The following is a 9,203-nucleotide window of genomic DNA, read 5'->3' as shown; positions in this document are numbered from 1 at the left end:
TTGTCATGACTGCATCTTTATGTATGTGTGTATATATATATATATATATATATATGCGGCTAGGCTGCTAGATGAATGAAAGTTAGAGAAATGGAGTGTTGAGGAGGTGTTGATGGAGCTGGGATTTAAATTGGGTCCATGGTGCCGATTTGGACATTATTTGGGCTGACAGGCACTCATAAAGGCTGAAGAAATGAAAGCAGACAGTAAAAGTCTTGCCTTAACTCGGGGAGGTTCAGAGATTTGTGCCGAGATTATAGCATGGTGCTGCAGTGTTTGGGTAGATCATAGGATCACACATGTGAATGCGTGCATACACACACACACACACACACACACACACACACACACACACACATCAACAGTAACAATTAACAGCAGCAATTTGGTGACAATGTGACATTATTTTTTAAATAAAGAGCCTGTAAAGTTGAGCTGATGGCTGATCAAAGCTCACTTACGCTCACTGCAGCTAATTACAGGTTACCTTAAAAAGGCAGCTGGAAAGTAAACAGTGAATAGAAAGAAAGAGAATTATGAATTCCTGCAAACCAGCTTTGAATGGCACTGTTTCAAAAAGATTTGCAACTTGCAAGAAAAGAAAATGAGTAAAAGATGTTAGAGATGAATAATGTATTAGTATAATTTGCTGACGGTATGAGAGTCAGTGTAAGAGAGGGAATGGAGGGGGTGAAAAAAACAAAAAGCTTATGGTGCGGAGAAAGTTGTAATGGCAGGTCTCATTTTAATTTACTTTGGTCTGTTTCTCAAGTAAAGCTATTGTATAACATCAGAATACTTAAATATAAGTCATATAGGTTACCTTCATGCTAATGTTGTGATGCTTTTGTCCTTTTAGAAACTTGCAAGCTCCATTTCACATTTATTGTAATTGAATGGTAAATCACAGCCAGTGCATTCTTAAAATACGTATCTTCTTTTTCAAACTGGTTTTAAACAAGAGGAGGGTGAGTAAATTACTATATTTTCAATTTTGGATGAACTTTGGATGTCTCTTTTAGGTATAAAGTACTGATTACGTTTTTTTTTCTGATTACTACATCTTTTCTGTTTATTTTTTTAGCTTTTAGTAGAAGTATGGATGGTTTATGTGCTAACCACATATCTGTAGGTTGGCAACTCTACAAAACAAAATCCACAAAATGTCTCTCTGCAGGAATGCTTGAGCATCACGGTCACCCCTGTATGAATCATAACCCCCACACATTCACCATCACACAGCCAAGCCATAACCAGTGCTGTAAACCGCTCCATTTGGCTGATCAGCGGCTAGCCAAACATCTGGATTCACCGCAATACAAGTGCAAACTGTTATCCATGAGTGAGCTTATGCCTAATCACAAAATAGACCCTAGTAATCCTTTATATACGACACTAGACCAAGTCTTTATTACTCGTGAAATTAAGCTTGGATTTCCAAATAACTGGGACGTGGTATGTGTGTTCTCAGGATTGTTTTTTCTAACTTCACCCCATCACTCAGTGTGTTTGACAGGGTAAAGGGCAGAGTGAGTGATGAGTGGGCTCTCTGTCGCTTCTGCCTCCCGTATAACACGCTCCTGAGGATGAGTGATGTGAGACCTTGGAGAAGCACATCTACTCTGGTAGAATCGAAACTATGAGGCAGATGCAGGCTGACAGCAGGTCCAGAATAAATGATCACACTCCTTCAACGGATTCTGATGATGGCGGACACACAGGTTCCTGGAATTGTGTTGTGTACCACAACGCATTTAGCAACTGGGTGGGTTATTTCTCTCAGCATGTCCTTTGTGCACCATCTAGTGGCTATGACAGCAGGTCCAGAATAAATGAATGATCACACTCCTTCAACGGATTCTGATGATGGCGGACACACAGGTTCCTGGAATTGTGTTGTGTACCACAACGCATTTAGCAACTGGGTGGGTTATTTCTCTCAGCATGTCCTTTGTGCACCATCTAGTGGCTAATAAGGGAACTGTACCAAGAGACTGTCTCTGTGTGTGTGTGTGTGTGTGTGTGTGTGTGTGTATTATTTATTGTATATACATTTATCATTTGGGTAATTCCAAGTCAAATCAACCAAATTTCAGAAACTTCTCTGGCTAAAATGTCTGTTTTTGCTAATATTTTTTCTGAAGAAAGATAAAAGATGGCAGTATCATAATGTTATTTTTAAATATAGGTCTGTTAGTAATATTAGTTTACTTTAGCAATCTTTGTTGCATTTTATGCCAATGGTGACCATACAAAAATGGGGGAAAGAGCACTTTTCAAGTTTTTTCTCCAAAGTTTGCACACCTGTAACTCAAGATGTATTACAAATATCTTAATGCCTTTTAATATATTGGGTCTTTACAAACTTTCCTTATGGCATCTTCGTTTTTAAGGCCCTATATAGTTCAGTTCCAGAGATACTGGAATTTTAATATGGCTCCAGGAGTAAATTGTTAAATTGTACACATGTTCAGTGGTCAAAAACCAATTTTACATTTACATTTAGCAGACGCTTTTATCCAAAGCGACTTACAAATGTGGACAATGGAAGCAATCAAAATCAACAAAAGAGCAATGATATGCAAGTGCTATAACAAGTCTCAGTTAGCTTAATGCAGTACACGTAGCACGTTTTTAAAAAAAATCATTAACAAATAAAAAGAAAAAAGATAGAATAGAAAAAGAATAGAGCAAGCTAGTGTTAGAGGCCTTTTTTGCTTTTGTTAATTGTATAATAAATAAAAAGAAAACAAATAGATAGAATACAAAAAGATTAGAGAAGCAAGTGTTAGTTTTTTTTTTTTTGGGGGTCACTTTGCAAAATCAAAAATTTGATCCGGGGACCTCTGGTTGATTTGACACAGAATGACCAATTTATATACATTAAAATATATTACAATATCATGTATGAAATATTTTATATATAAATATATAGATGTATATTATTTCCTATTTATGACAAAACTTGCACTACATATTATTTTACCCCACTGTATATATAGAAATGTATTTTTTACACAGAAATAATGATTTGATTAATTTGTTAATCTATATATCCAAACAATATAGTGTTTAATATAATAAGTGTATTATTATAATAATATAATATATTTTATAAATATTAAAAAAGTGCATGTGAGACTCACCGCAGGTTGATCCAGGCCTCAGGGTAGATGCTGTTCTCTTTTAGGAGGTTGTGACTGAGATCTAACACCTTCAGGTGGACACACTTATCCAAAAGCCTGTCCTGCACCTCCACTATTTGATTGTCCTGCAACCTCAGGTCCTGCACATACACCAAGACATATCAAAATATAAATACCATAAACCAATACAGAGAAGCAATTGACTGAATCATTGGCCGGGTTACAGAACTGACCTCTATAGATGGGGGCAAGCCCGCTGGGATACCACTGAATCTGTTTTTATCCAATCGTAAATACTTGAGTGCCTTCAGAGGTTTGAAAGCCCATGGTGCAATGCTGCTCTCATAGAGGATGTTTCCTGTCAGTTCTAAGACTTTTAGGTTAGTCAAGCCTGCAGAAAACAAAATGTTCTTCGTTACTTCAGTTAAAGGTGCATCAGTAATTTCTTTTTATTTTGAGCTGTCCTACACTTATTCTGACACCTAGTGGTGTGGATGTAACCTCACAAAAAAAAGGGTATTCAGTTGTTAATATTATTGTTCAAATGATCTTTTAGCAGTCAGTCATGATTTATTTAAGGCTGGAATACACTACATGACTAAAACACTAGGCATAGGCCAACTTTGTAAATAGTTACAGATGAAAAAACTGTGCATCATACACTAAACGATTGAGGATCACACACTACCAGTGACAAATGAAAATATCAAGTGTCATAATATCAGCTCAAAATGTAAAACATGTTTGATTTCCTCCGACTGCATGGAATCACAGTCTGTAGATAAAAGATCTGAGTCTGCACATCATAAACTACACGATTTTCTTTGAAATCTATCAAGTCAAATCTGCAGACTGGCTCTGACTTTAGGTAACTAGTGTCAACTTGTCCAGACTGTTAACCGGGGCAAAAATCAACAGTGTATTCCAGCCTTATGGTGTTGTGAACAAAAATGTCCAGCAACAGGGGAGTTACTAAGATTAACCAAGTAATATTCGGCTGGTCATGTGATCTCAACATGTCGACCCCCATAAGGCAACTTGAAATAAAAGCTTTTATTCAGCTACTGATATGAGACTAGATTATATCTCCTGTGAGTGTAAATTATTTCAAACATTTCAAAAGTACTACTCCATTCTTCATCTCTAAATCTTTATAATGAGGAAAAGAACTCACATGAATTACCAAAGCCATGAATAAACTCATGTTTGTGCAACCGGCATGAAAAACAGCACAAACCTTTGAAGCTGTGTGAAGCCAGTTGGTTTATTTTATTGTTGTTTATCTTCAGATCCTCCAAAGAAGACGGCAACCGTGGAACTGTTGTAAGTTCATTGGCGTCAAGTTTCAGAATCTTCAGCTTTGTCAGATTCTGTTAAAAGAGCAGAAACACACTTGTCTACTTGGGACTTAGTGGTTATGTCCTGTGTGTTTTGGGCCTAGTGAATTATGAGCCTGCATTTTAACACAGCAATGTTTCCACTGTGCCTACCAACAAATAAAAAGCCTCAATTGCGCATGTTTGTTCAGTTATTTTAATGTTAACACATGTAAATGCACCCTGCTGCCCCAGACTATTGGACCTGCCTGACTTTGGCTATTTTTCATTTGTGAAATGACATAAATGTGCACTGTAAATTGTGTACTCATTTCCCTCATCAAAGAAAATGTACTCTTTATGCTAATTTCACCAACATTTCATGGACGGTCCAAAGAAGACAGTGGCATTTTCCACTGGCCAAACTGTGGTTCCTATTTTCATGCTGCTGAGTTTGCTTTGGGAGTGGTGTGTTTGGTCTCTTCTCAAGGTCTCCTGCTGGGAAATCCGGACGTATCTTGGCTGGACTTATAGTTAGCAGTTATAATTTGAAACTTTTAATTTGTATGTTCTTAAAAATCCTGACTAGGATGGAATTATTTTTAGATTTGATGTAGACGTACAGTACATACTCTTTTAAGATTATAGGCGTATTTAACTGGTGTAATTGAAGGGATAAAAAATGCCAGTACCATGAAGAGACTTAGGCCGAAAGAGGAGTCATCCAGCTTGTTCAAACTTAGGTCAAGTTCTTCAAGATCTGGCAGTCCAGAAAAGCCACTGGGAGGAATTCTTGTTAAGTTATTCCCTGTACGACAGCACATTGGTTAAAATGTTGAATGGCTGTGCTTATTACAAGACACAACCAACATAAATTATAGAACGTCTCAGTAATGCATATACTTATGTTGGATCGTTCAGCCTTTCCAGACCTTACCAGGTAGTTCAAGTATGGTGACTTCCTGGTTTGTGATGACTGGCAGGTGGGACAAGCCAATCTGCTTGCAGGATACTCGACTTTCTCCCACTTGGCAGCCTTCTGGTAACGAGTCTTGGGTCGAGGTGCTGTTTGATGCATCATTCTCCTCCTCTTCGGCTGTCTCTTCTTCCTTTCCCTCCTCTTCTTCTTCTTCTTCTTCTTCCTCCTCCTCCTCTTCTTCTTCCTCCTCATCATCATCGTCCTCTTCTTCTTCATCCTCATCCTCTTCCTTTTTCTTTGCTTTCTGCTCTTCCCCTTGGTCCAAGAGGCGTTTTTTCTCGTCTTTGAGTTGCCTCAAGATTGCATTTAGTTTCCCTGCTGCTCCGCCCCATCTCTCCAACACAGCATTGAGCTCCACCCACACAGCCTCAGCTCGCCCCATAACTGACTGATGGAACACACAGAAGGAACACAGCAGGAATCCAGCTCATTATTGACACAGGAATGACCAGAAACACACTGAACAAACTAAACAAACTAAATATAGTGGACAAATAGCACAGGCAGGAATAAAGGAGGTGGAAAATGAGAGGTTGAGCATTAAGACGGGAAGCAAAAATAGACTTATAATTAGCATTTATGGTATGGTTGTGCTATCGTGGACTGCCAGAATACACATACTTCTTCCACTGTAACAACAGTAGCAGCCTGTGCAGCAAACAGGCATTACTATAGGACACGAGTATGGTCACGAATTCAATATTTACTGTTTTCTATTTATTTCACCAAATTATTTGATGTAAGAAACCTGATTGGTTTGTCTCCAGAAATACAAACTCACCTGTGTGTTTGCGGCAGTGTCGCTCACTTGCCTTGTTCTTTGTGCTTCATTGGTTCTCTTTTCACCTGCAAATGCAGCCATGATTCAACACAATAATAAGTGAATTCAGAACCATGTGTGAACCAACAACTCCACTGTTGACAGAAGAAGCTACACATGCACTACCGTTCAAATGTTTGGGGTAAGGTTTTTTTTAATAAATTGGTAACACTTTATTTTAAGGACCAATTCTCACTATTAACTAGCTGCTTATTAGCATGCATGCGTTATTCTGCATGACCATATTTTATATCCCTTAATTCACCCCATACCAAAACTTAACAATTACCTTGGCTAAGCAGCAAATTAGCAGTTTATAAAGGGAAAACTTTTAATTTATAGTGAATATGTTCCCTATTCTAAAGTGTAACCAATAAATTAATATTTTTATTTAGCAAAATGCATAAAATGAATCAAAGTGACAGTAAAGACTTTTACAGGGTTACAAAGAATATGTATTTTAAATGAAAGCTGTTTACATTCAGCAACACAACTGTTTTCAACATTGATAATAATAAGAAATGTTTCTTGAGCACCAAATCATCATATTCTGGATACTGGTTACTAAAAATTCAGCTTTGCCAACACAGGAATAAATTACATTATAAAATATATTCAAATATAAAGCAGTTATAAAACATTGTAATGGTATTTCACAACAGTACTGTTTCACTGTATTTTCAAGCAAAATGAAATAAACATTTTTTTTCAAAAATATTTGTACTGTCCCCAAACTTTTGAACGGTACTGAATTGTATTGTATTGTGTAATGTATGGATCATGTTCATAATTAATGTGAATAAATACGCCTGTGTTTACTCTGCTATGACACCTGTGTGTACTTGAGGAGAACTACAGTTACTTAAAAATGAAAAGGTCACTGTATATGCAGCCACACACACATTTCCAAATATTTAAAGTAATTTTCAACTATTTCAACTATTTTATGGCAGACATACTCTATAAAAAACTGTAAAGGAGGTTGCTTTTACTTCTATTTCTTTCTTTCGAAATATCCTTTGATTCTCTGTAACTTTAGTTTAGAACTTTATCGTAGTTCAATAAACACTTTGAACAAGAACAAAGTATAACGGACACAATTAACTATTCACAATGGTCTCGTCTGACCATTCCTGAGACTGCAAACTGTCACTGCTCTTGAAATCATAATTACTATAATTACTGATTAACTCACTTGATGAAGATGAAGAATCCACTGGTTGAAGCTGTGAGGATGAAACATCAGTCTCAGGTATAAATGTGAGGAGTGAATTCAGTTCATTCAGGACTTCTCCTTCCACAGATAAAGCTCCTAAGCACACGCAAAACAGCAAAAGAGCCTGCATGATTCTGATCCAATCTGTTCAGACGCTCACCATGTACCTGCAGGCTCATCTCCAGCTGCCCTCTTAAATTCTCTCTTTGTCAGTAGTGAGAAGGAGGAGGAGGAGAAAACAGGGAGGAGATCACAGTACGTGGTTAGACGTGTACAAGGACCTTCACTGCCAGGAGTTCACAAAAATATCAACTCCTCCTTATAAAGTCAACGGTTGTGCCAACAAACACTAGAGTTTGGGAGAGAGGGAGGCAGAGGAATGATGGTCAATGTCAGTCACGTCATGCCACAGTGACACAGTGTTCACACCTTGTAGCACTTGAGATGGACAAATGAGCGAGTTATCCAAACAAGAGGGCAGCGAGCGAGCAGCCTGACTGACCCGTACAGAGATCTCTCTCCGGCTCCATGTCTCGTCCTCAACATGTTCCTGCCTGGCATGCTGCCATTAGCACGTATGTAAGAAAAAGAAAAAGACCTTGCCAAAAGAGAAAGACATGGTTCTCTAACTCATAAAACAAACAGATGGAGGCAGACAGGCATACAGACAAATGCTATGTGTTTTCAAAGCATACAGTTACACACTCTTCTCGCTTATGGAGATTATAGGCTGATTTATATATAGTGTCACATTTAAAATGTCTAAATGTCATTGCATTTGATAATTAGATTGCAATTCTGGTCATTACTTTAAAACAAGGGCCACTGGGTTTGATACTTTCTTTTCTAAACCAATGACATTCATTCATTTTAAGTTTGGCATCAGTGTCCAAGTAGTTTTTTGTATAAAACTTCTGTAAACTCTTTTCTTTTTAATTTCACTCATTAGTGTGAAATCAGAGATTTGAGAAATCTGTGGGGGAGGAAAGAAGGATGTTTAAAAAAAGCCACAGTTACAGTTGGACAAGGGTCTCACAGACACATACAAATAGATCAGCTCTCAGGGTCACATTGTATAGGGAAAGATTGTTTGCATTTACATTCACACCATAAAGTATCACTGCAGAGCGAGATATTGCCTTGCGACTCTGTTTAAATTTGCTCAGACAACACTGGATACAAAATGGGCAACAACTGTGTACGTTGACATAGGAAGCATATTTTTACGTGCACACCTTGAGGCATCTTTATACCTCTTTTTCAGGTTTCTTAACAGTTTTAATCTGATTTGCATTAGATATCAGATATCATTACAGATTTGAATTCATATTATTATAGATTTTTTTTACTTTATTTTATTAGCAAAAGAAAAGTATACAGAAAAGTTCACAAATTAAATTAGTTTTACATTTTGTTTCAATTATATATATATGAAGAGTTCATTTGCAAAAACAGATAACTCCGTTTTTAACAATTTTCAAAAATCAAGTTTTTTCATTGTGCATTCCAATTAATCTCAATCAAACTGCAGTTGGGTTATTTTGATTAGGTTAAAAATAACTTTAAAAAATACAGCTAACTAACACAGTAAAGCACAATAAAAACATGATAACATGATAAAAACTTGATTTTTGAAAATGTAAAAAAACTGAGTTATCTGTTTTTGCAAATAAACTCTTCACACACACACACACACACACACACACACACACATATATACGTACAT

The 9,203-nt window shown here is 37.0% G+C and overlaps 1 protein-coding gene across 1 annotated transcript in view; it reads right to left on the bottom strand.

Moving 5' to 3' along the window:
- LOC107671966 (extracellular matrix protein 2-like) overlaps window positions 1–7,607 on the bottom strand; it is a 19,691-nt gene extending 12,084 nt beyond the window's left edge. Inside the window, exons 1-7 of the mRNA XM_016464983.1 lie at window positions 7,457–7,607; window positions 6,223–6,287; window positions 5,400–5,829; window positions 5,155–5,270; window positions 4,384–4,516; window positions 3,380–3,537; window positions 3,147–3,286 (exon numbers count right to left, since the gene is read on the bottom strand). Of these exons, the coding sequence (XP_016320469.1) occupies window positions 3,147–3,286; window positions 3,380–3,537; window positions 4,384–4,516; window positions 5,155–5,270; window positions 5,400–5,829; window positions 6,223–6,287; window positions 7,457–7,607 (1,193 nt within the window). The remainder of the gene's footprint in view (window positions 1–3,146; window positions 3,287–3,379; window positions 3,538–4,383; window positions 4,517–5,154; window positions 5,271–5,399; window positions 5,830–6,222; window positions 6,288–7,456) is intronic.
- Between the last annotated feature and the right edge of the window lie 1,596 nt (window positions 7,608–9,203).

Source organism: Sinocyclocheilus anshuiensis, unplaced genomic scaffold, assembly GCF_001515605.1.
Source record: "Sinocyclocheilus anshuiensis isolate Anshui unplaced genomic scaffold, SAMN03320099.WGS_v1.1 scaffold1053, whole genome shotgun sequence".
NCBI lineage: Eukaryota > Metazoa > Chordata > Actinopteri > Cypriniformes > Cyprinidae > Sinocyclocheilus > Sinocyclocheilus anshuiensis.
The sequence above is the reverse complement of the archived record's forward strand: the minus strand, read 5'-3'. Positions and strand labels throughout refer to the sequence as shown.